The sequence below is a fragment of the Podarcis cretensis genome (genome assembly GCF_951804945.1).
Source record: "Podarcis cretensis genome assembly, chromosome: 2".
NCBI classification, from domain to species: Eukaryota; Metazoa; Chordata; class Lepidosauria; order Squamata; family Lacertidae; genus Podarcis; species Podarcis cretensis.
The window spans coordinates 89375387-89403093 of record NC_137171.1 but is presented as its reverse complement, the minus strand read 5'-3'; the positions used below and the strand labels follow the sequence as shown (position 1 = coordinate 89403093).

The following is a 27707-nucleotide window of genomic DNA, read 5'->3' as shown; positions in this document are numbered from 1 at the left end:
CCTGCTTCTTGGGAGAAGGGCAATGACAGGCCTAGACAGCATCTTGAGAAGTAGAGACATCACCTTGCCAACAAAGGTCCGTATAGTTAAAGCTATGGTTTTCCCAGTAGTGATGTATGGAAGTGAGAGCTGGACCATAAAGAAGGCTGGTCGCCGAAGAATTGATGCTTTTGAATTATGGTGCTGGAGGAGACTCTTGAGAGTCCCATGGACTGCAAGAAGATCAAACCTCTCCATTCTTCAGGAAATCAGCCCTGAGTGCTCACTGGAAGGACAGATTGTGAAGCTGAGGCTCCAGTACTTTGGCCACTTCATGAGAAGAGAAGACTCCCTGGAGAAGACCCTGATGTTGGGAAAGATGGAGGGCACAAGGAGAAGGGGGCGACAGAGGACGAGATGGTTGGATAGTGTTTTCGAGGTTACCAGCATGAGTCTGACCAAGCTGCGGGGGGCAGTGGAGGACAGGAGTGCCTGGCGTTCTCTGGTCCATGGGGTCACGAAGAGTCGGACACGACTAAACGACTAAACAACAACAACAACAAAATACTAAAGTGACTAGAATGTATTATTAAGGCAATGTGGTATACATTATTGTGTATAATGCATCCTGCAAATGTAAGCCAGTTGGCAAGTACATTATTATCATGTATCTCTCTGCAGTAGAAATTACCGAAAGGTAAGCCAGCTCTTTAAGGAACAGCATGGAAGAGCCTTGCAATTTGCCCTTCCACCTCTTCAAACCTTCCCTTCCACTCCCAGCCATCTGTTTCTTTTTGCTGTGAGCATGTGAGATTGCTCTATGCTGACAGCAAAATTAGGTCCTGACTGATGCTTTGCAACGAGGTTTTCACATAGTGTAAACCAGAGTTGTGGATTTTTCTCCCCGTCTTAGGGACCATTTATGGAGCTGCCTCAAGTGTCTAGATAGAACTGTCAATCCATAGAAACCAAGGTGGATTACAATTTCTACTGCGCATATACAGACCCCTCCAAGAGGCTGACAACTTGCAGTTTCTTTGTCTCTCTCCAGCGCCAGAATGCCATGTTGGAAGAATAGTCTTGCTTTTTGTCTGCAGGGATTGCAGGATAGAGGTAAGGCTGGAGGCATATATCATATGGGAGCGGTGGATTAAAAATATTTGACGGCAATGGAGGTAAAATCGGACTCTGTCCTCCCAGATTTCCTCCTGTATTCATTGCTAGAGAAAGGGAAAAGGGTATACAACCCATTTTTTAAAAAAATGTATAAATGTGGTGCAACCTAACACCTGACAGAGGAAAATAAGAATATTCATTGTTTCATCCCCACTAATGGGAATGAGGCTTATAGAATGGCAGCATGCAGGTCAAATGTGTGAATCACTTCCACGAAGCCTGTTGGCACAAACTCGGCAAAGATTTGCCAAAATAGTCAATGAAGGGGTCAACAGCTGGTAACCCTCAGACTAAAGCAGGCTTCTGGAATGGTGCAGGCTAGCTTTCACCCCAGGTGAAAGTGAGATGTGGTAGGAACAGTGGCTGAAAAAAGAATGGGTAAGGCACTTGGCCCATCAATGTCCACCTTCACAGAATGGGGCACTCAGCAAAAAGTCATTGGCTACAGGGTACTCAAAAATTCCCAACCACCAAATGCAGTTGCATATTATATCCTAAACCATATCAGATAGTACTGTGCCAGCCAAAATAGGTATGTTTAGAAGGAAAGCTGTGGTATTTACTACATGCTCAGAAACTACAAGCCAGCAGCCTGTATACATAGTGAAATAATAGCTTTGGTGTTAAATTTCTATTATGCATCAATTAAATAAGTACAGCTGGAAGGTAAGATTGAGTAGTCTCACTGCCACTATTCAGATCTCTATTTATTCAGACTTTAAATGCCTACTGATATCTGCCCTCTTCTCTCGTGTTTTTCTCCCGTGGAATTGTACCTAAAGGGTTTACTTTTGATCTTAGCAAAGAGGTTATTTCCTTGTCTCAAAACATTTCAGCTCAGCTCTTTGTGTTCCTTCAGAGTCAGTTGATGTCACAAAACTGTACATGTCTCTAGCACTGTTTGCAGAATTATTCTGTTTGCATCCCACTGTGTTTGAGATGAATTATTTTTAAACCTGCCAGCTGATAGCAGCTGGCACGAGAGCTCAGAGCACCCGTTCAAAATGGCGGAAACATTTGCTCCCGCACAGATTGAAAATGGTGTACAAGCTAAAACATGATGAATGTGGGAAATGTGGGAATAAAGGAAGTAACTTAGTCCAGATTTGAAGGCATTTTACACAACTGTATTGCTTTACAACATTGACACTGTTAAGAAAACTGCTAGATAGGATATTCCATTAGACCCTGTATTTTTCTAGTTTCCATGGGAAGAAAGGGAAAGATAAAAATACAATATGGAGTTTATTTCTAATCTATTACTTGTGGCAAAGTTGTCTGCTGAGGGTAACGGAAATACAGTGCTTCACCAGATTGTTTTCACTGAAACCAGATTTAGAATATAGTGACTGTAACAGAACTGACTGAATTTTCAGTCCTAAGCATATTTATTTACTTGCAAGCAAATCCCGTTTAAATAAATTGGGGTAACTTCCAGGTAAATATGTTTACCACTGAGCTGTAATTTTGTACAAGTGAGAGAAGGCAGACAAATATTGAATAAATTTACAGAGAATTGGGTATTATTTGTTCAGTAATTGAATAGGGAATGCAATTATCTCAAACTATTTACAGTGTTTTCCTCCTATCTGATTTTCAGTCAGTTACTCTCAAGATGGGGCCTGCTTGTTAATGAGTGTTAATGTGTTAGTACCTCTTGCTTAATTGTGATCCTGTTTGTTAGAATAATTGCTAGGATAAGATGAATAAAATATTTTATTAAAGAAAAATAGGTCGGAAAGAGGGGCATGGGTTTGATTCCTAACTGATCCACCATGAATGGAAGGGCTGCTACTGTTACTGGAAGGGACTGGGACCCAGTAGAGCTTCCACTGGAGTACTGGCATGGGGTGGTGTATTTTTGCTTATCTCTCATTCCCCCTTAAGCCCCCTGCCCTGCCTCTCATGCTGCTCCAGAGGGTCCCTCAACCCTCCACAGCAGATTTTAGAGGGGCAAATGGGCTACAAGAAGAAAGGGACATTGGGGAAAAATGCTGCCACACTTCCACTGGTGAGAACATCCTATTGGTGGAGGCAGTTGAAGGAAGGAATGCCGCTGAATACCAGTTACTGGAAGCCACAGGAGGGGATAATACTCTTGTGCTCAGGTCCTGCTAGCCAGATTCCCACAGACACCTGGCTGGCCATGGTGAGAACAGGATAACGGACTGCATAGGTCATTGGCCTCATCCAGCAGGGCTGTTTTTATGTCCATATAAAATGCCACTCACTGAAAGCTCCCAAGAGCATAACCTAGAAACAAAGCCATTATCTGTTTCAGCAAGCTTCCTTCCTGTAAGCTCCTATCTTGCTGTTGTTTCCTGAAACACTAGGTTTAAGTTTTGTTCTGTTATTTAATTGTATTGCTTTTCCTACTTCGATGGTGGGATAGAAATTTAATAAAATCAATTAATTGGAAACCAATACTTGCTTCCATGGATGTTCGTGCCAAGAAAACAATGGAGCAGCGCTGCTGCTAAGGATGCTGTTTTTATTGAGCAGTAGCTAATCAAGTCACATGTGGAGCCCTTGCCTGAGCAATTATGCCAGCCCACCTCCAGTTCACTGAACTGCAACAACCTGTAAGAAACAAAAAATAATGGGCAGAATACATAGGTGTTTGTACTGTCTAGGCATGGATTGTTTCAGGGATAGGTGATGTCACTGACATCTTTGTGCTTACTGTTTACTTTTTTTTTATTTGCATGTGACCCTTCAGTAGAAATATCCCCAGGTAGAGAGGCCAAAGTACATAACCTGTCAGTACAGGGCTGACAGTAGGTTTATTTTATTTTATTTATTTTATTTTATTTACATATATTAAGATCAAAAGGATCAGAAAATAATTAATAATGTCAAGCATTTTCACCAGAAATAATTGCTGCTGCTGTTTGTTGTTGTTATTTTGAATGCCCCATGTTTGCATTTTGAGGTCATATCTTGCCTGCATTGCACATGCCCAGACATTTACTCACTTTATCTCCTATATTTTGTTGTTCTTTAGTTGTTTAGTCGTGTCCGACTCTTCGTGACCCCATGGACCAGAGCACACCAGGCACCCCTGTCTTCCACTGCCTCCCGCAGTTTGGTCAGACTCATGTTTGTCACTTCAAGAACACTGTCCAACCATCTCATCCTCTGTCCTCCCCTTCTCCTTGTGCCCTCCATCTTTCCCAACATCAGGGTCTTTTCCAGGGAGTCTTCTCTTCTCATGAGGTGGCCAAAGTACTGGAGCCTCAGCTTCACAATCTGTCCTTCCAGTGAGCACCCAGGGCTAATTTCCTTAAGAATATCTCCTATATTTAGTGTGGGATTATTCATGCCCCCAGAAGAAAAGCGCGGATTTCTGAAAATTATGGCAGGTTGCCAAACTATAACGGTATGTAGGGTTCTCAAGTGTTTTTACTAGCCTTTTTACTGGCCTTGCTCCTGTCTTGTTGACAGAAGCTTGTTGTTTAGTCGTTTAGTTGTGTCCCAACTCTTCGTGAGCCCATAGACCAGAGCACCCCAGGCACTCCTGTCTTCCACTGCCTCCCACAGTTTGGTCAAACTCATGTTAGTAGCTTCAAGAACACTGTTCAACCATCTCGTCCTCTGTCATCCCCTTCTCCTTGTGCGCTCAATCTTTCCCAGCATCAGGGTCTTTTCCAGGGAGTCTTCTCTTCTCATGAGGTGGCCAAAGAAGCTTAGCATGCAACAATTATGCAGATGATGCTGTTCATAGCTTGCAGATAAATGGATGAGGAAAGCTTCGTGGGTTTTGTTTCTGTGGTTAAAGGCCCCAAGCAGAGAGCCATCAGCAGCGTTGGCAAACCTAGCAAGGAGCATAGGAATGATTTTGCTGAATAGAAGAGTATACTTCTTCAGGAGGGTGTAAAAGTTCTTTTTGAATAGGGATGGGCAAATCCATTAATTTCAGTTTCTTGGATTTTTACCATTAATTTTATATTATGTATTTTCATATCGGTTTGTGAATGTGTACTTTTGTTTTTTGAAAGCCCCTCATGAAAATTCATCAACACTTTACTGCAAATTTTTCCAATATGCACATTTTTGCATGCAATCTTGCCTAATTACACAAATCTGCAAAGCAATTTCCCGTAATATAATGCTTTTTGGGGGGTATATTATTTTCACCGATGTATGCATTTTATGTACATTTTACCCGGCCTAGTGTATTCATTTCTGTACACATTACTTGGCTGATGAACTGCTTTGCAGAGATGTGTGAATTTTGAAGGATAGTTATGCTTCAGTTCATATATTATTTCAGAAAGTGTGAATTAGGTTAAGTTTGCCTTTGAGGGTTAACTGAATCAAATCCCCCCCATCCCTATTCTTGAATGACCCCAAATGGCAACAAATATTTCCTGCTACCCTATTCACTCCTCTAGGTTTTACCATATTAAGGCACCATATTGTATAAGTACAGGGTGAATCTTTTAAAAGAGGCCAATGGAACATGTGTACTCTGTATCCACGGGGCCTCTTTTAAAGGACTCACCCTGTATAATGTTGCCATAAACTAGATTTTATGGAATCTGTGTGGCCTACAGTAGCCCCCGTCAATAAGGGCTGAGTGAGCATGCTGTGGCTATGGGAACTGCCAATACTGACCTCCTCCCCATTCTTGGGAATTCTGGCATAAGAATGTGCAGAGGGTGTGTTCTTCTGGTTTCTTTCTAGCCCTGTAATAATACGGCATTCACCTTTGCTACTTGGAATTGGTACTTTCTCAGTAGATGGCAGTAAAAGACTGTCGCTGGAGATTCACAGTTCAGATGGCTCAGCAGGGTGGCAATCGTTTAGCAAAACATGCGGCTTATTAATGAGAACATCTTTCTACCCCTGTAGCCCTATCCTCTCTTTAAATTGCTATACTGTATTGTGAGAATTAAATTGGTTTTTGTAGTTTTATTTTCAGAGTGCCGGAGGCATAGTTTCACCTCGCATTTAACAAAGAGAGCCACCTATTCATGCCAAAATGGAAGGGATGAAAGGCAAGAATTGCCAGTCTCACAGGGGCTGGCCCCAGCTGCGAGTTCAAATCCATGCTCAGGGATGGGGTAGAGGAGAGAGGTGAACGTATCACATTCTGATCCTTCTGTTCCTGAACTGATGCAACTGACCAGAAGATATTACGAATAATACATGAAATCAGCAGCAGTGGATGCACAGTTACCATTGACTTATTCAAGAAAGGCATTCTTAGCAGTGAGGTGAACCCTGTGTTTGGAATGAAAACTTCCCCCTCTTTGAGGAAGCCCATTGAATAAAAGTAAACAATATAGTTGGGTGCAGCTTATTGTACTGCTGCCTCAGCCATTCCTAGATCTGGGTGCGTCTCTGATTTCAGTCATTTTTGGTTTTCCAGATCTCATGGCTGAGAAGGTTCCTGGGTCTTTTAGGTATTGCACATCACATCACTTTAGCATTTCCTATCACTGCAGATCAATGCTGGCCCAAGACATTTTGTCACCTGAAGTGAATCAGAAAATGGAGGCCCCTCCAGGAATTGTAGTTTCTTTATTCCTTTTTTAAGAATACAGGAGGTGGGACTGAACTGGGGGCAGAGCATATGGGTCCCCCCACACCAAAATGAGTCAAGCATTGGCTACAGCAGAAAGAAAGCAGCCTTAGCCACATCAGTGAGGCAACTCCCAACTCGCCTGGCTCCTCTCCCCAGCCCTTCAAACAGAAGACTTCCTTCAAATAGAGGACTACCCTCAGTAAAATAGGACACATTGCGCTACCCTAGTCTTCTACTACCTCTGTATATGCAGACCAGGCCTATGTGATGCTCTCTTTGTGTAGAACATGCCCCAGAAAGTTGGTGTTTCTCACATAGCGGAGAGGCACCACAGCTGGGAGTGGGAATTGGTCTAACTGATGAGGAGAAAAATGCACATCAAGTGTTAAAAGCAATACTGAAGCTACCATGAAGATCAAGAACACTTGACTGGTGGTCCCATGTGGTAATATGGCAAGAGAAGGGAATCAATAATCATAACTGTCAGAATACTAGAATTTTAGGCGTATACCAGGCTTCCTCAAACTTGGCCCTCCAGATGTTTTGAGACTACAATTCCCATCATCCCTGACCACGGGTCCTGCTGGCTAGGGATCATGGGAGTTGTAGGCCAAAAACATCTGGAGGGCCAAGTTTGAGGAAGCTTGGCATATAGAAAAGGCTGGACAGGGTTAAAAATGTATTTGATAAATTATTTTTCCTGGATTAAGGACCAGAAAAAGACACATTATCTGATTAACAAAAGGTAAATAACAATTTTGCAATTAAGAAATGTATGGAGTTTTCTTTTCATACTGAGGATTATACAGCAGCACACAATTCCTTGTGAAGTCAATAGCAAACTTGGCAAGGTACAGAATGCACTTAACACACACGCCACTGGGTTTTAATGAAGTCCCCAGAGCAAGCCTGTACACACACAAAGCGTGGAAGGACTTGCTTACATTACACACCAAGTTTGCAGATCAGCCCCAGATGCCATTGTATTGAAATGCCAGCAAGATTTAAGCAACTGCTGAAAACACCTGCACTTGATAAAGCAACAGTATACACCAGAGATGTGCAATAAATGCTGTATGTTAGTCACAGGTTAGCAGCACAGACAAGGGGGAAATAAACACCAGCCATGACTGCCCAGAAAACTTGACTTGAAATAGAAAATTAGTTGGTCGGTTGAGAGAAAGAAAGGCACCTTAAATTTTCTGGGAGGTTTTTCTCATTTTTTGCAGGTAGGGACTTTGTGCAATTTAATTGCCCTCTCCATCTTAGTGCTCCCAAGTGATAAAACGAATAAACAAATTGAGGTCGAGGTTTAATTTCAAAGATAAAACAATGGAAATTGCTCATGCCATGTATGTATGTGAGTTATATTTCCTGTACTGGAAACTTGCATGGGATATATGTATGTCACATCCAAGGAATCTGTATTTGAAACTTTCAGTTGTATCCTATGTTAGTCCTCCTCAAGGTAGACCCATTGAAATTAATGGGCATGGCTAACTTAGGTTAGTAATTTCCTTGGGTTTACTTTTAAGTAAGACTACCATTTAATTCCCATGTGAAATTTAACATGGAACTGAAGTTTTTGGGGGTGGGGGGTGGGAAGAATGATGAACAAACTGGGTCTTGTCTTGAGCTTCATTAGCTGGATTTGTTCAAGAAAATTAGGACACCAAGATTTATGGGGTTCTTGGTGGAAATTTGCAGAGGAGCAAATTTACTCAATCTGAACGATGGTAAAAATGTTTCCAGTTGCCCCACAAAGGGCTCCGCTGCTATGCTGCTGAATAAATCTAGGCTAAATTAGCCGTGGAAGACATTGCATCACATCTGCGGCGTACCCACGACTGAGATGCCAACTGCCAAGATTTTGGAACTCAAAATTGATCCAGTCGGAATGAATGGCGGAACAGCTGTTGTCTCCTGCGTTACACAATTACAAGCACAAGTTAATAGCATGAAGCAATTGTGGAAAAGGAGCTTGTGCTCCTTTGCTGACAACTTGGAATAGGAGACTATGCAGGGTCGCATGGTAACGTGGTCAGTTGTACCAGTAGATTGAATTACGAGCCAAAGATTCCATCAGCGGATCAGAAATCGATACGCGGCAGCGGCTGTGGAACTTGAAAGCAATCCTCTGAGAAATACTAGAATGTGAGAAAGGGGGCAATGAGGCACAGTAGGGCTGCCTTTGGAAGCTTAGGTGGTGGAATGCTTTTTACCAGATTTGGCTGGTACGCTAGCTGCACCCTATCCTGGGGAAGTCAGACCTAGCCAATATGGTGCTGCAGTTAGAATGTTGGACTAGGAGCCAGGAGACCAAGGTTCAAGCCTCTACTTGCCTCTGAAGCTCACTGGGTGACTTCACTGGCCATATACTGTCTCTTAACCTAACTTCCTTCACAAGGCTGTTGTGGGGATTAAAAGAGATGGGAGGAGAACCATGCAAGCTATCTTGAGCTCCTTGGAGACAAAGGTGGGATATAAATGCAAGCAATGAATGAATGAATGTTGGTCTACCTCCACTGTTAATATGCCTCTGAGTGCACGTTGCTGGTAAAAGCAGGTAGAAGGGAGCACTCAGGATCTGCTCAAGTTTCCCATAGGCACCTGATTTGCTCTTTGGCCTGATCCAGCAGAGCTCTTCTTATGTTCTTTAGTAACCTTCAGACTGGAGTACTCTAACGTGTTCTGTGTGGGTCTCCCCTTCAAAAGCACCTGCAAATTTCAACTGGGGTGCTGCTGCCAGAATGTCGACTGAGATCAGCCATCTGGAGTGTATGACCCCAGGTGTTGTTCAATCTGCAGCTATTATGTTATCTGAATCAACATCTGAGATTTGCATACCCAGCCCCCATGACATAGAGCAAGTGGCTCCATGGAACAGGGGTCTTTTATATCATCAGTGTTTGTAGTTCTAGAGGGGGGAAATACCTGGTATTCAGACTTTTGAGAAGTGGGGAAGGAACAACCTGATCCAACCCTTTTGTTATATACAGAAGTTTGCAAATCCAGGGAATTTAAATGTGGAAATACTGTTAAAGCATTCAATACTGCTCCTCTGAAGTTGCTAGCTACCCCATAATCAAATTAATACACTATCTTTTATCAGTGCTGCTCTTAAGACTGTGTCCTTTGACAATGCTGATTCCTGACATCAAAGGAAAAGTCCAAACTATTATTTATTATTAATAGAAATATGTTGAATTACTCTTTGCAAAGGTGAAATGTACATGCCATTTATAGGACTGATGGTCATCCGCTACCTTTATACTACAATGAGCAGCCCTTGCAATTACTCACAACTAGCTTTAAAACAGAAATCATTTCCTCTAATACAAAATTCCAGTGGTGACTGCTGACAGACATAAAGATAAAATGGGGTCACTGAGGGCCAAACTCATGTGGCACAATTCATATTATTTGGCCTTCCACTGTTGTTTTAAAACTAAATAGCTGTCATGACCCCAGGATCAGATTCTCTTTCTTCAGGGAATGAGGTAGAGGATTTGAGTCAGAAAGCTGGGACAGATGAAGCTGTAATCTATTATCACATCCACATCATACATTTAAAGCATATTGCTCCCCCCCCCTGCAAGAATTCTGGCACACCCCCTGACAGGACTGCAGTTCCCAGCACTCTTAATAAACTACAGTTCCCAGGATTCTTGGGGGAGGGAAGTCATGTGATTGAAAACGTACTTTAAGTCTGTGAATATGACTCTGTGGTGCGAATATGACCCACAACATTTAGAGAGCACCATGTTGACTACTCCTGGTGACAAAACAGGATGGGCCATCCCTGAGAACTTTACTCATAAAACACTGCTATCGCACCAACTGCCAATTGAAAAAGAGGGGTGGGACTTCCTACAGGCCATTCTGTGTTTGAGAGTTGGTGGTGGTGCCTTCACCAACTCCTTCTACTTTCTCAAAGTGGCCATGGGATGCAACTATCCAGTAGCTCTGGACCAGGGTACCTGAAATATTGACTTCCCTTTCATTGCTCAGTACCAGCATTATGATAAGCAAACGGAACCAGGTTACTCCTGCCACAGCCTAATGCTGATTAGTTGGCAGAGGTGGGCCTTTTTGCTAGTGGTCCCTGTCCTATGAAGTCTGCTCCCTGCTGAAATACAGGAGGCCCCAGCTTTACTGATGTTCCATCAGCTTTTGAAGATGCACATGTTTACACGAGCATTCTCTTGATCTCTAGCCTGAGCCTCTTGTTTTAATTACCATGTCAATTTAATGGGGTTGTGTTCTTGCATATTTTAATTACAGATGCATGTATTTGACTGGGATTGTTTTACTGTGTGTTGTAATTATGGATGTTTAAATTTTAATGCTTGTGTAATTGGTTTTTATACTTGTACACCACTTGGAATCCTACCTGGGTACTGAGTGGTATATAAATTAATTAACAGAAACAGAAACAACTACGGGATGAAAAATGTGCCAGCTGTCCAGTGGTTATGGGGAAAGTGTCTGCAGCAAAACTTGGCCAATCTGCTGCACACTTTTTGCTGGTATGAGAGTGAGAGTTTACTCTGCAACCTCATAAAGGTTATCTCTCGCTGCCGACAATGTAATCAATCCTACAATAGAGAGAGATCCATATTGAGACCTACCGGTCTGCTAATAAAGGCCTGGCAAAGTACAGGAAGATCTGCCAGTCACTGCTAAGAAATGTCGTCCTCCAGGAAATTAAAAAACCCTGCAAACTTTGTGTCATGCACGTCTCCTTTGTTATCCTTATGTTATGGCTCTGCTGAATACTGTGAAATCAGTGAGATATTTTTGAGGCCATAGGCATAGATTCTTAACTCTTTGTGAGCAGTCATTTAAAATGAAAAGAAAAAAACCCTATAAAACTTAGACTGAGTTCTGCCACCTTATTCACACAAGTGTGTATGTGTCATCGAGACTGGAGACAAAACTACTTTGCTCACCTAATTGCGTACTTAGAAAGGCAACCAACTGCCAAATACACTCAGTGAAAAAAATATTTTATGATCCTTTATTCTTCCCACCACCATGTGTCTGTTTCCTTGTCTGTTTCCTTCTTTCGGCTTGGACCATGAAAACCAATGATGCGTGCTTTACTTCTGCCTACAGACAGCTTGACTTCAGGCTCCCAGTTATGGCTGAAATATGTTTACTTGCTGAAAACTAAGTCATCCGTATCAGCCAAACTTTTGAAAAAAGGCCAGATCATGGAAGATCTCCTTTGGTTCTAGGTCATCCAGTCTGAAAGCAGGAAAAAGCCATCTTTAGAGGTCACACATAGTCTATGACCATTAAAAAATAGTGAATGGCATTACTGGTTCCATTGGTGCAATGGGTCAAGTGCATGTGGCTGTTAACTAGAAGGTTGGTGGTTCAAGCCCACCCAGGAGTCACTGTGGGCAGGATTCCTGTGTCGCAGGGACTAGATCCCTCCCAATTCAATGATTCTATGAAGGGGAGAGCAAAACAAGCAAAGATGCTATCTTGTGATGTGCATATGGCCTTGATGGACCATAGCTGGAACACATGATGTGCAGTCAACAGATGTGTGTGTGTGTGTGTGTGTGTGTGTGTGTGTTTAAACTTACTAGATTTTCTGTTGTTGTTGTTTTAAAAAATCCAGATTAAATGAGGCTGACATTTTGATGCTGATGATGAACTTATTAAGTGCCCTGTTGGATCAGTCCAAAGGTCCATCTAGTCAAGCATTCTTTTTTCACAGTGGCCAACCAGATTTCTGTGGGAAGCCCACAAGCAAGACATGAGTTCAACAGTGCTTTCCCCATGTGTGATTCCTAGCAACTGATATGGCAGAACCTTGGCATATGGCAGAACTTTGCCATTGTGGCTAGTAGCTATTAATTGATTTATTGTCCATTAAAACTGTCAAATCCTTTTTTTAAAAAATAATATTTATTAAAGTTTTGAAAGTTCCTTTTTTAATGCAGTCCAAGTTGGTGGTCATCACTACATCGTGTGATAATGACTTCTATAGTTTAACTGTGGAAAAGGACTCGCGCTCTTGATTTCCAGCATTCAGTTTCACTGAGTAACCCCAGGTTCTAGCTTTGTGAAGAAGAAAAACTTCTCTCCACCCCCCCTCCACATTGTGCATAATTTTAAATACCTCTGCCATGTCCCCTAATACTTGCCTTTTGTTTTAACTAAAAAGCACCTTTCTTCATAGGCAAGTTCCTCTACCCACTTGATCATTTTGGTTTCTTTTCTGCACCTTTTCCAAATCTACTGTATTCTTTGAGGTGAGGCAATCAGAACTGTACAGAGTATTCCAAGTGTGGTGGAAGCATAGATTTGTATAATGATATTGGCAGCCCCCCCCCCCCAGTCCCTTTCCTAATTATCCCAAGCACAAAATATGCCTTTTTCACACTGGGTTGACATCTTCATTGAGCTATTCACTACAACTCCTACATCTCCTTCCTGGTCTCACCTCCAGTTCAAACCCCCCATCTATGTATAAGTGACATTAGGATTTTATTTTTGCCCCCATGGGACCACTTTATACTTTCTTCCATTGAGTAAGATGTGCCCATGAGGAAGATGGACATCACCCCCCCCCTTGCTCCCTTGGCCATAGAAGGAATAACAAACAAATCTGTATGATCAGGGGTGTAGGAAAGGGGGGAGGGGTGGGGGTCCGGCCCAGGTGCCATCATAGAGGGGGGTGACAAATTATCAAGGAACAATTACTGCCCTACTAGGGTGGTTCATGTGACGTGTGTGGCACTGTGGGTTAAACCACAGAGCCTAGGACTTGCTGATCAGAAGGTTGGCGGTTCGAATCCCCGCGACGGGGTGAGCTCCCGTTGCTCGGTCCCTGCTCCTGCCAACCTAGCAGTTCGAAAGCACATCAAAGTGCAAGTAGATAAATAGGTACCGCTCCAGCAGGAAGGTAAACGGCATTTCCGTGCGTTGCTCTGGTTTGCCAGAAGCGGCTTAGTCATGCTGGCCACATGACCCGGAAGCTGTACGCTGGCTCCCTCGGCCAATAAATTGAGATGAGCGCCGCAACTCCAGAGTTGGTCATGACTGGACCTAATGGTCAGGGGTCCCTTTACCTTTACCTCGGGCAGTTCATAAAAAACTTTTTTTTTAAAAAAAATGCCTGCTCCAAAGGTCTTCTCTTACTGCACTAGGGATTATATAGCTATATATGAAATTTCATGCATATCAGTTAATATCTTGACCCTCCTCCACAAAAATAGCTGTTTACTTGGCCGTTTTCCTATGTTGTGAAGGCTGAAATTTCAATTCAGTGGAGCAGGGTCAAGATATTAACTGATATGCATGAAATTTCAGGTATAGCTATATAGCCCCTAGTTTAGTAAGATAAGACCTTTGGAGCAGGCATTAAAAAAAAAATTATGAACCACCCTACTACCTTACACTCTGCTGGGCTTCCCGGGTCCTGGAAAGTCAGCCTATGTGAAGAAAATGAGTCTAGGCCGAGTAGATTAGGCCTTGCCTTGCCTTTGCCCCGCCCCCTGCAACAGCCGATTTTTCTTGATTTTACTGCTGTGGTGTTTTTTTGTTTTTTGTTTTGGTAAACCAGTTTGCAGGTTTTTAAAAATAAATTTTATTAAATAAATAAACAAACAATAACTATAAATAAAATAACGCAAGCCAAAACATAATCAATCCTGTAGATTTAAGTATCTGTCCATAGTAGCCTACTTGTTATCAGAGGCCCAGAATCCACATTCCTTTGTAAGAAAATATGAAATAAGGAAAAACAATTTTTGCAGGCCAAAAAAAAAGAAAAAATATCAATGTGTGTGGGGGTGTGTGACAAAAAATTCTCCGTACTGACCTTCCTACACCTCTGTGTATGATACAGTGTAGCAGCCTTGGAAAAACTGTGGAAACAAGTCAGGGGGAATGCTTAATAAATACATCACCTGAAAGTGAACTCTATGACTCTGAATCACACATCTACCTTGCAAATCAATATTGCCATATATGTAGCCTTCCCTGAACAGGAGTTCTGCGCCTCTTCAAGTTTGTATCCCTCTTTGGCAAAAGTAGGTGGTCCATCCATTTATACTGGTAACTTGGTCATTCTTCCCGCCACTTAAAGTAGCATCACCAAGAGCACAGACCACACACCTTTTCTATCCCCTCATGCTCTCTTTCAAATAACCTTCCTTCAGCAATAAGGCATGTGCACCGGCAGCAATGCAACAGATGTGGATTTAGGAGGCACAACCAGTACAGCTGCACTGGGCACAGAGTCTTGGGGGGGGGGGAAGGGCCACCGCAGCTATGATACAGAATGGAAGGGGAGAGGCAGGGGGTGCTGAATTTTTGCATCGCAGAGGGTGCCACTGAAATTTGACACACCAAACACACCTATTGACTGAGGCATTTGCTGGCTGCTGATGTGGGCCAACTGCCATAACTTTTAAAGTTACAGTAATTTTTGTAGGGATTAGATCCAGGTAGGTAGCCGTGTTGGTCTAACGCAGCCAAAATATATAAAAAATTTAAAAAATTGTCCAGTAGCACCTTAGAGACCAACTAAATTTGTTCTGGGTATAAGCTTTCGTGTGCATTCTTCAGGTATCTGAAGAAGTGTGCATGCACACGAAAGCTTATACCCAGAACAAACTTAGTTGGTCTCTAACGTGCTACTGGAGAATTCTTTTATTTTTGTAGGGACTGCTACACTCTGCTAAATTTCTTTTGTTGTCTTTGTAGTACAGTGGTACCTCTGGTTGCGAACGGGATCTGTTCTGGAGCCCTGTTCGCAACATGAGCAGAATGGAACCCACATCTGTGGGTTGCAATTCGCCACTTCTGCACACGTGCATGACATCATTTTGCGTGTCTGTGCGAGTGGTGAAACCTGGAAGTAACCCTTTCTGGTACTTCTGGGTTGCTGCGGGACGCAACCTGAAAACGTGCAACCTGCAGCAAAGCAACAAGAGGTATGACTGTACCTCTAACCAGGGCTCTTTTCAGCTCAGCCAGAACTCACCAGAACTCAGTTCCGGCACCTCTTAGGGGGGCGCCATTGCCATTGTAAGAGAGCATGGTTTATGGTGAGTTCTGGCACTTCTTTTTCTAGAAAAATATATAGCACCGCCTCTAATGGATTTTGTTTTAAACGGCCGTGAGATGGGTTTCCCTAAGAAGCAGCACATAGACATTTTAAATAAGTTTGAAAAGGGGAAAGAAAGTGGAAGTGTGCAGGGGGCGGTTGGCGGGGAAAGTGAGGTGTGCGCGCGCGCGCCAGACGCGTCTCGAGCTTCGCGCAGCTCGCCTGTGTGGGCTGCTGAAGAGCCGGCCTTCCGCCCCCTTCGCGGACCCGGCGTCGCTCGCACCTCCTAGGGGGGTGGAAGTGGAGGCGCAGGCAGCCGCCCAGCCATTAACAAGCGCTCCCCTTCGACGTGTTGGCTAGCGCCGTCCCCCCGCGCGCCTCTTCCTTCTCCGTTGCAGAAGCGTACCCTAACATACCCTCAACCCAAACAGGGAAAGCGCGGAGGGTGGGGGGGAGGCCGCCGGCCTCCTTTCGGACAGCCTTGCTGGGGTGAGGCGCCCCGAGCTGGGAGGCAAGGAGTGCGCGTGGCTGCCCCCCCCCGCCTCCCATGTGCTGCCTAGCGAGACGGGCAAGCGTCGCCTCTCGCCTCAGCTACTTTCCCTTCCTCCTTCTGGACCGCGGGGGTCGCCGGAGAGACTCCCACCACGTGCGAGGAGCGGCGGCTGAGGCGGAAAAGGTCGAAAGCGCGGGAAGGCGGCGGCGGCGGCGGCGGCGAGCGAACCAGCTGCTTCTCGCTGTCGCCGGAGGAGCCCTTCTCCTCCCGCTCACCTGCGCCGAGAGAGGATGCCGACCGAGCGCGAGCAGAGCCGGAGCGCGCGGCTGAAGCCTGAGCCGGCGGCCTGCACTCCCTCGGCCGGCGGCGCCTGCAGGGAATGAGGCGCGAGCGCCCGGAAAGAAGGGAAGGCGCGCGCTAGAGACCTGGGCGCTCGCGGAAGCCCAGAAGCCCGCGGCGGGATCCTTCCGGACGTCGAAAGATTGGACTGGGAGGCGAACTCCCCTCCTTTCCCTCCGCCTCCGCCTCCTCCTCCTCCCCTGGCTTCTCTTGTCACATAGTACGGTCCCCACACATTAAGAGCTGCGGCTGCTGTGGACGTACCTCACTCACTCCAGGGCAGGCGGGAAAGGTTCGGGGGCGCCGCTAGTTCCCGCGCACCTTCTGTATCTCGAGCTATACACGGGGCCCTTCCGCGCACTCGCCTCCTCGGCCCATTCCCCGCCCGCTCCCCTCCTTCCTTCCTTCCTGCCGGCCCCAAACCCAGATGGAGCACGCGGCGCGAATCCCTGCCTAGCGGGGCCGAGCAGGCAGCCTGGCTCCCCCAGCGCCTCGCTGCCCGCGCTCGCCTCTCTGCGAGCCACAACACTTTCGGCGTGCTGTGCTGGGCGGGGGTGGCGTGGGGAACTCTCCGCTTAGCCTTATTCTACTACCCAGGAGGGGAAGCCTGCCGCCGCCGCCGCCGCCGCCGCCACCACCACCACCTACGGGGCTTGTGCACAAGCGCGAGCAGGTTGACCCTGTGCCGGGATGCCGGGCTGGAGGAAGAACCTGACTCTGTGTCTGCAGAGGATGCAGGATGACGGTAAGGCTCGCTGGCTGGCTGCAGGAGCCCCTCCGGGGCAAACGCTACCGCCGGAGGGCATGCGCCTGCTGTTGGCTTGGGAAAGCGCCCGGGAGCTGCCTTCGCATTGGGTTGTTTTTTTTTTTTTTGTCTGTTTCTCTTGTCCCTGGTGGGGGGCATGCTTGGAAATGCAAGCCGTCTTCTGAGGCCCCCTGCTGAAGCTCTTTATGTTATTATTGTTGTGCATTTATTGTGTGCATAATGATTTTAAATAAAGTACAACGCTCTTTCAAAATGATTTATGTATCAGGAATGGAAGTCACCTTTCTAAACTGGGGGCGGGGAGGAGGTGGAGGGAATCCTCTTTGCAACACAATCGGCAGCATCGTGAGCTTTGAATGCTCTTTCTTGGTCGATGATGGGAAGAGGATTGTTGAAGTGCCTGATGTGGTTTTACCCTCTTGTCAGAAAATGTGGGGGGGCATATGTGGAGAGGTGGAGGAATAGAGGCAAGGACCTAGAAAAAGCTAAAAGCTTCATTGTTGATGTTTCAGCTGGCAGGGGTCTTTTTTTGGGGGGGGGGATGTAGACTAAAGTTCATGTGTGTGATTTTATGCTGGTCCTGTGAGATTTCCTGCTCTCCTGTTAGATCTCAGAGGTAGGGGATGAAGATGTTTGCAAGATCTGCAGGGGAGGGACAGTAAATGAGTGCTGCACCCGGAGCTCATAAAAGTTTGAGGAAATGTCCCACCAGGTGGCGGAACATGAAGGATATGGGAAATCTTGCACGTTTGCTGGTTTCGCTTCATGTGCTTAAGAGGCTGAAAAACTGCACTCCTTTAAATCACCAGCCCCCCTTCTTTTACTTAAGTAGCAAAGTCTCAACTGATAGACATGGATTTCATCATGCGTATGTGTGTTTGTCTGATGGAGAGTTTATCTGCCTTTGCCTCATGCTTGATGTGACTTGAGAGTTCCTCCAACATGCATCCTTTTATGTGCCAACTTTGCCACTGAAAACATGGTAACTCCTAAGAGGGATTAAGAATTGTGGTTAGTCAACCATTTGCACACTTTCCAACTAGCAACAAATTAGGCAAACAACTTTCTGCTTTCCACACTGTATGCATTAGATAAGGTTTGTGTAAATAAATAAACCAATGGTGTCAGGAAGTCCCATTTTTCCTGTGGGTTTCCACCCCATAAGCCACTGGGTTACTGCCTATGTCTGAGCCACACATTATGATTAGTTATTAAATTTGTATACCAGCCTTGCCATCTGAAGATCACAGACAGTTCACAACATAAAAATACAAAACGAGGACACAAAATAAATAATAAAACTAAAACAAACGAATAAAAACAAAACAAAAAGAAACAGCCTAACTAGCTCAGTTGGTTAGAGCGTGATGCTGATAATACCAAGGTCGCAGGTTTGATCCCCATATGGGACATCTGCATATTCCTGCATTGCAGGGGGTTAGACTAGATGATCCTCAGTGTCCCTTCCAACTCTACAATTCTATGATTCAATAACCCCCCTCCAACAAACACATTTATAAGGCCATAGAATGTTAATCAGCCAGCGGCCGAGATGCTATGGCCTGGTGCCTAAAGACATGTAATGAAGGTGCCAGGTGAGCCTCACTGGGGAGAGCATGCCACAAATGGGGAGCCACCGCAGAAAAGGCCCGTTCTCATGTTGCCACCCTGTGGACCAGACCCCTCGAGGAGGCACACAAAGAAGGGCCTCAGATGATGGTGTCAGTGGGTGCCACAGCTTCTTCCCTGCATTTTAAACTGAAGGAGCGTCTCCTCCCCCATCGTTCTGCCCGGACACTGAGGTCCAGCGCCAAGGGCCTTCTGGTGGTTCCCTCACTGCGAGAGGCCAAGTTACAGGGAACCAGGCAGAGGGCCTTCTCGGTAGTGGCGCCCGCCCTGTGGAACGCCCTCCCATCAGATGTCAAAGCGATAAACAACTACCTGACATTCAGAAGGCAGCCCTGTTCAGGGAAGTTTTTAATATGTAATATTTTAGTGTACTTTTCATCTTTGTTGGAAGCCGCCCAGAGTGGCTGGGGAAACCCAGCCAGATGGGCAGGGTACAAATAATAAATTATTATTATTATTATTATTATTATTATTATTAACACAGGAATTGAATACTTTCGAGAGAGATAAATGCTGCTGAAATGCTTTTGTTTGAAAGCATCCTATTTCACATTGGTATTCTAGCTATGTTCAACTTGTTTCTCTCGCCAAGATGCAACCTATGTGCCATCGTCCACTGTGAGTTGGGCAGCAAGTCCGGTGACTTCAAGTTGTATACAGACATTGGCAGTTTTGAGCCATTTCCTGAACTCAAGTGTGGCATTAGTGGTCTTCGCTTGTGTTTTTGTTTAAGGTTTTCCTCCATGACTTTCCCAGCAAAGCAGCTTCCTTTTAATTTAATCTCTTTGTCTTTCGATGAACAGTAAGTAGTTGGGCTATCGGTTGGCCATGTATTGTGCTTGCTACTCCAGTTTGCACAGGATGTGCCCAGAAGCCAAATAAATAATGACACAATTATTAAAGGATCTAAAATGGGCTGTAGACCTTTTCTTTAGCTGTTAGGAAATTGAATTGGAGGAGTAGGGGAGCAGATTATCTGGCATCTGGTAAAGAGCTGGCAGATGTTGCTTATTTTGACTTGCTGTCCATTGATTCCAGAACTTCGCAGGCTCAGAGGACGTGATCGGCATATTGGGAACATTGCATTGTTATACTTGATAGAACAAGCTCTTGCACTGCTTCCTGATATTGAAATTTTGATCTTGTGGTTCTATAGTGGCTACTGTCATGCAACCAGAATTAAATGAATTACAGAATGGCAAAAACAAGGCAGTTTCTACACTGTTCTTTTTATTTCTCCTGATAACATTGTCGTTTCCAAAGAGTGCTCTCCAGAGAAATAAGCCTAACCAATTATATGGTCATTTCCAATGCTTTAGCTGTGTATGAAAATTGGAAGAATATCTTGCATAAGAGATTCCTAGATTTGGGGCCCCCCATAATGATTACCTAAAGTTAGAAGACAATATGAATTATGTGCTGAATCTCAGGAGAAGGGATTCCCTCTCATCTTTTGAAATTACATCCTTCTTTCTTCTTCACAAAAAAGCACTAAGCAATAATGTTTTTATATTACAGACAGAGACGGTGCCTTTCCACTGGGAAAACAAGAGATAGCCCATCAGTATTGCACTGAGAGTACATTGTTCAGCTAGGCTTCAGAAAAAACTTTCTGCGTCTTGTCCTGATATAATGGCATCACAAACTTGCAACATAGCTTTGTTCAGATATTTCTTTTGAAAGCCCAGCTCTAAATACAGTCTTCTTAATGACTGTTTCCAATTTTCTTTGATGCCTGTTGTCACTGTGTGATGGAGGAAAAAGATGGCATTCCTAGTTCAGTTATCCATGGCTTGAAGCCATTAGACTAAAAAAAAACAAACCCCAAAACCTTTTGGTGAAGAGAAAGTGTACATTATGCTATAAGTGAACGTGGCTTACTGGGCTTATTTCTGTCTGCAGAGCATTCGTGTGTCAGTGGCATGTGTTTAAAGGAGTTAAATGTGCCAATTTCTGGTGGGATGCTTGAAGATGTCACCCTAGTGAAAACAGGGAAAACACCAATTTTGCAGATGTAAAGTCATCAGTACATCACAATACTGTGCATACTTACTCAAAAGGAAGTCCCACTTAGTTCAGTGATACTTACTTCCAGGTAAATAGGATTGCAGCCTTGCAGCCTAACCTAAGTGTCTTTGCTAAGAAGTAAGTCTTCCTGTATTTAGTGCAGCCTTCTCACCTAGTAATTGTGTTTAGGGTTGCAGCGTTAGTGGTGTATGTTATATTATTTTACATGTTACGTTATTATATTATATTATATTATATTATATTATATTATATTATATTATATTATATTATATTTTATTTTATTTTATTTTATTTTATTTTATTTTATTTTATTTTATTTTATTTTATTTTATATTATGAACCACAGTTTCTAGTTTCTGAAGTAAGTGTTTTGGAAACCTCAGTCTACTTAGGAAGCACACCATCTTGGTTACTGGAGAGTCTTGTGATCAATAACATTTAGTATATAGTCACTCTTCATTTTGGCACATCACAAAGATGCTGCCCCTTTCTGGGAAAGATCCTTGAGAGGGTGGTTGCCAGCCAGATCCAGGTACTATTGGAAGAGACAGATTTTCTAGATCCATTTCGTTTTGGATTCAGGCCTGATTTTGGCACAGAAGCTGCTTTGGTTGTCCTGTGGTGGGAGAGACCTGGGGGTGCATGTGATCCTTTTGATCCTCCTTGATGTCTCATTGGCTTTTGATACCATCAACCATGGTATCCTTCTGGAGCTGCTATCTGTATTGGGGGTACTGCACTGCAGTTATTCCACTCCTGATTGCATGTCTGACTCCAGAAGGTGGTTCTTGGGCATCAAGTAAAACCTTACATTTCCCCCAGGAAATTTATGGACTGAGTGGGCTGCTAAATCTTTCCACCATTCTTGGGAGGGACTGTTTTGAATTATAAAAACATTAATGTTTCATATAAATTTATTTGTCCCCCCCATTTCATTTATAGTATAATGTATTTGCGTTTATGTTTTTACAGGTTAAGTTGCTTTTACGTCAGTGATGGGTGGGGGTGCTGGGGTTGTAGACTCAATGCTTGTAGGTCATCATGGGGTAAGTTCATACATAGCATTCCATATCTATGGGATGATAGAGTGGTGGAATTTCCTATTAATTTAACACACCGAATTCCTTTGATAAATAAACTGTGATTTTTGGAAAGGGTGCCCAATTTGGTGCTCACTTTGTTATAGAAAAAACTAAAGTGTTCACATACATTTTTGTGAGGCACAATGAGGGTTATGAACCATGAACATTCAGTCAATGGTTAAGTAGTAACACTGCTTCTTCTCTGTACCCCCAAGCCCATGCTGTGGTTCCTGTTATTCCCTATCTAAACCACTTTGGGGAGGGCTAGGATAGCCTTACAAGGCATAATCGAAATGCACAGTGAAGCATTTCGGACTGGAGCAGCGGACTGGAGGAAGGGGTGTAGTTCAGGGGTTAAGCCTTACATGCTGAAGGTTCCAGGTTCAGTCTCTGGCATCTCCAAGTAGGATGAGGAGTGATTTCTGCCTGACAACAGTCATGAGCTAGATGGACCCATGGTCTGTCTTGGTATAAGGCAGCTTCCTGTTCTGTTGGCTGCTAGGCTGTGGTAGCTCTCAACAAGTGGCACGCATGAAACATATTGATGTCATGTTTTCATGTATAGTCATCTGCAGGAAAATCATCCTGGTGTCAGCCTGTCAGGGCAAAAGATTCCATGTCAACCAGCCAACAGTTTCTGCTGAGCAGCGTAGCCTCAGGGCAGCTCCCATCCAATGTCCTCATGCCTGCCTTCCTGCCTGCCTGCCTGCCAGTGAATTGGGCTTCTTCCAGGTTCTCTCAGCCACTGCAATCACATGAGTGGACTTCTCTGCATTCACTTCACCTCAGAGATACTGTGTGATATTCGGCAATGGCACACAGCCCTTCCCTAACTCCTCTTGTGATGATGCTGAACAAATAGAAGCGTTAGGGGGAGCACAGATCCCTCAACTTTGTGAATAACTTTCTCTGCATGAATCAGCTTGGGAAGGGGGGTGGGCGGGCGGTGGAATCGTACCAAGTGAAAGCTGTTCTTTAAAAGCAGAGATATTGTAGGATTAGGTTGCTGCTGCATTGTTCCTTTCTTTCCGCTGCGTCTATCCAGTTTATATGGTTCTGTGGTGGTTACCTAGGAAACAGCTGTAGGAGTGTACAATGGAATTTTATTGGCTGTGTCATTAGGCTGACTGTTAAGGTTGTGGGCAGAGGTTCCTATTGGTAGGTCTGAGCAAGTGAATCCCTGATATTGTTTTGGTTTGTAAGATGAAAGAATGTGGCTAGGTCTTTAATAAGCTATACCAATAACCCATCTTTTCACTGTGTAATGCATGGCCTACCTTAAGCAACCAAACTGGGAGGGGGGCAGTATTTAAATATAAATTAAGTTGATGATTGATTGTTTTTTTGAAAAGGTTCTCACTTATATCCCATGTATGGTTCTAATATTGAACTGCTTTTCATCTGCGGTTCAGGTTTTTTTGAAATTTGATTACAGACAACATAATTTCTTTAATTACACACTTACTTGTGGGCATAATTCCAATCATTTCCCCCTTACTACTTGTTTAATATGTTGTCTGTGAAAGAAGAACAATGACTTAATGCTGGTATAGATTTCACTTTTTGAAAATGCAATACTTTTTCAAAATGCATTTGATAAGATGCTTGTGTTGAAGGTGCTGGAGCAAAGGTAGATGAAAGTGCATGAGCAAAAAACAACAACCCATGGGTTGTATTGTACCCAAAGTTTAAATTCTGCTTGCACAACAGACTTCCCCTCCTGCCCCTCCCATTCTACCCCCTCTTTCCCCATGCACCTTCAAAATCTGCTCCAGAGGGTTGGGGACTCACCAGAGCAGATGGGGGGGGGGGCATGCAAGAAGCAGAGAGGAAGGGGAGATTCCATTGTGCAGATGGAATGTCACTCACACAGCATTGTATATAACCCAGTATCTTTGGTTCACTGAACTGAGCTGCTTTCCTGCTAATTCCTCTCTCTAAAAATGTGGAGCCAATTTCTAACATTATTTGTTGTTCATATTCAAAGTCCTGGCTTTTTCCTGGTGCATGCACTTGCAGGAAAACAAAGTGGGCATTTTCTGTTGATATTGACCTTTTTTTGTAAACCGCTTTTACAGAGGTGTATAAATGTTGCTAAATAATAAAAAGGGTGCTTTCACGTTTCAATTTATTGTGCACTTGGTGCTGCTCATACTTGGAGGTTTTCCACAGTGTCCACATGGCCGTGTCTTTATCAAAATGCCAATCTGTACTTTTTCTTCATAAAATTGGGATTTTCCCTCTCTGCAGTAAACCAGCTAAATAAAAATAGCCCGCAATACACCTGCAGTCTGTCATTCCCAATGCAGAAGCTCCTTGGGTGGTTTGATGTGTTGTGACATTTCAGTGGGTAGCCTCTATTGCCACACTCCTAACAAGAAGATCCGTGGAAAACTTGTAATAATAGAAACAAATGTTTTGGGCTGCTTAATGCTCTGGATGGAGATAGGCATGTGTGTGTCAGTCTTTCTGCAAATCGGGATAATTCCTCTCTCCTAATCTTTTCCTACTCACAGCCAGCTTCAGCATAAAGCACCCAGGAGCTGTGTTGTGGAGAGGCAGGAGGGGAATCAGTTGAGTCTTGGGGTTCTTCTCACTGTTCCCCCCCCCCAAGCTTCTCCACACATCTCCTGAGATGGGAGAAAAGCGTTGTGCCTGGATATAGCATGGGGAGATGCAGTGGGAAAAGGAAAGCATCTCCATGGAGCAAGAAGCCCCCTCACTTTCCGCGCTCCCCCACAAACCTCCCTAATACTGAAGGGGACTCCTGGAGAGGCTTGAAAAAAAGTTGGGAAGAGGCTTAAGACTGACTTTGCACAATCCTGTAAAATCACGATTGTCCAAAAAAGATGAGGCAAACTTCTTTTTAATTCTCTAGGTTAAGTGGTAGAGGAGAGAGGAGTGATTCTGGGTGGGGATGGAAAAAATTAACACCCATAATATTTTTCGTCAAGCTGAGCCTACTGGGGTGGATGGCAAGAAATGGAATAGCAATGAATGTGGTGGTTGAAAAAAATGGAAGTGGGTGGATCCTAATCTGCCAGTTGCACACACAGGAAACTTGGGTGGGAATGACCAGTTTACGAGATGACACCTCTCATATATGTGATTACCTGGGCCATACATTACACATTATGTTTGCCCATAGATGTGTGTAGCTCAGGAAAAGCAATGCACATGAGTAATAGATGTAATATGTAAATCAGCCTGTAGAAATCGAAACTATTAGAAATGTGGCAGTATATTTTAAAAGGGATATGCTCCATTGTAGTTAAACAGATGAGCAAATATTTGCAGGATCAAGTCAGGGATGTTAATAAGCCACGTGCCCATTAAAGGCATACTCAGGCATCAGCTATTTTGGAAAACTTAGATCTGAGCTATGGCAGTCGCATTTAGCCACTAGGGCCAAATGCTAACTTAAATCCTAGAAATTTTTGCCTTAACTGGTTTGGTTGATTAGATTGCTAGTTTATTCATGAACTTTAATGAGATCCTTTTATCCATTACCCTGAAGTCTCAAGTGGATGTTATAAAGTACTACTTTACCGTTAGCCAATAATGACCTGGCTTGCTTTTAACCAACCAATCAATTAATTAACTGATTAAAATAAATTGCACCATATCTCAACATAGTGGTATACTTGGAGGACATTTAATGAAGGCAACAGTTTATCTTGATTACATAACACATAGATAACAATTTTGTCAGAATTTCTCAAAGTGGGGGCTGAACTGTTGGTGTCAGTTTCTAGACTTCCCAGAAGGAAACTCAGTGTGGAGCCTGACTTCCTCAAAGAGGTGCTTGGCCAAGATCTACTTTGGACGGTCATAGTCAAAGCTAAGCACCCTCAGGTCCTATTGATTTCAGAGGGAAGAAATCTAAACGTAGGTCATGCTCATTGATGGCAAGCAATTTCCCAAAGCACAGCTTTCATTAAAATCTAGTTGAAATTCATGTTCTGAATCAGACCAAGGGCCCATCTGCATTTCCAGTTGTGGGCATATGGTCAGCCCCATAAAGCAGGGCATGAATGCCAAAACCCTTCTCTCTTGTATGCCCCAAGCACCCTATATTCAGAGATACACTCCCACTGAGCATGGAGGTTTATTTCACTCTCATGGATAATAGCCACTGATAAACTTCTCCTCTGTGAAATGGTCTAATCTAGAAGGACTCTGAGGGATATTTTGTAAGTCACACTGGCTGTTCGAGGTGGGTGAGCGACAATGCTATCTTGAGCTAAATTGTCCCTTTTCTAATTAAAAGCCATCACTTCTATTTTGTTCCAGTTCAATGTATAGCCTGAAATTTTTCTGTAGATCTTTATGCATCGTTAAAGAGCTTTTCTGGAACTGACTGGATTAGTTAAATAAAGAATATTGTCATCCACATAAAGGCTTATTTTCCATTGAGAGTCTTTCATCTTTATGCCTGCTATTTCATTACGTCGTCTGAAAATAGCTAGTGATACAATAGAGGTGGGAAAGCAGACAGCCCTGTCTTATCAAGCTTGCTTTGCTGGGGAGTGTTGTCACAAGCTTTTTTCGATGTCCAAATCTATAATGCAGTCTTTTCCAAACTTGCATACCCAGATTTTGTCTGATTTCAGCCCCTGTCATCTTCAGCCAGCATGGCCAGTGGTCAGGGATGATGGGAGCAGCAGTCAAACAACACTGAGGTACCAGATGTTGGGAAAGATTGCTCTGATGTCTACTAGACAGACCTATTTATAGGCTTGCATATGTCTCTTGGCATAAGCCTTGCTGGTTTATCATCAGCATGGCTTATTCTTCTATGCACTTAACAACTTTACCTTTAATAACACTGCCTTTGAAATTACCTTGGACAGACATTAGGTTGGTAGATGTGTAATTTCCCAGATTCTCCTTGGCATGTAATCTTTCTCTCTCTCTTTTTAAAAAAGGTCATTATTTGGCTTCCAGTATGGGTATTTTTCTTTTGTTTTTTAAAGTTTAGCTCTTTCACATCTGAGAACTTTAAAAAACTCTTGGGTGAATGCCATCTGGCCCTGGTGATGTGTTAATTTGTAAATTGTCAATTAGCTCTCATCTTTATCCTTTGCCACCACAGCTTGACATAGGTCCTCAGATCCCCCCCCCCCCCCGAAAACAATAGCTCAGATATGGGCAACTCTCCAACACCTTCCATGGTGAAGGCACAGTGCAAAGAATTTATCTCGCCTTTCTTCAGTCTTCCTGCAGTTAAGGAATTTACTGATTAATAGCAGCAGTTATTCAGTGTTTTACCTTTGGCACTCATTACCTTGGGGCATCCAGTATACAGTAGCTGGCACAGCACTTTTTGCTCGGAAATACAGGGTTGCTGTTGTTTAATGTTACACACAGCTGGGCCAGGAGTGGTGGTGTTCACTGCCTGCCTGCCTGCCTGCCTGCCTAAAGGAGGGATTGGTAAGGCCACTCCTTAAGGCACACTTCACAGAGCTGGAATATCTAAGTAATGGTCAGCTGCTATTGTTCCCTTCTTGGGCAAGGTTCTTGAGCATGTGGTTGTGAGCCACGCCCAGGCTCTTTTGTTGGGGTTTAGGCCTAGGTTTGGCACAGAAACTGCCTCAGTTGTCCTGAATGATGAT

General features: G+C 43.9%; 1 protein-coding gene across 1 annotated transcript in view; it reads left to right on the top strand.

The window, feature by feature from the left end:
* The first annotated feature begins 16701 nt into the window (after positions 1–16701).
* The window catches only part of GRIP2 (glutamate receptor interacting protein 2), a 385893-nt gene continuing 374887 nt past the window's right edge, over positions 16702–27707 (top strand). Inside the window, exon 1 of the mRNA XM_079964500.1 lies at positions 16702–17332. Within this exon, the coding sequence (XP_079820626.1) occupies positions 17278–17332 (55 nt within the window). The 5' untranslated portion in view covers positions 16702–17277. The remainder of the gene's footprint in view (positions 17333–27707) is intronic.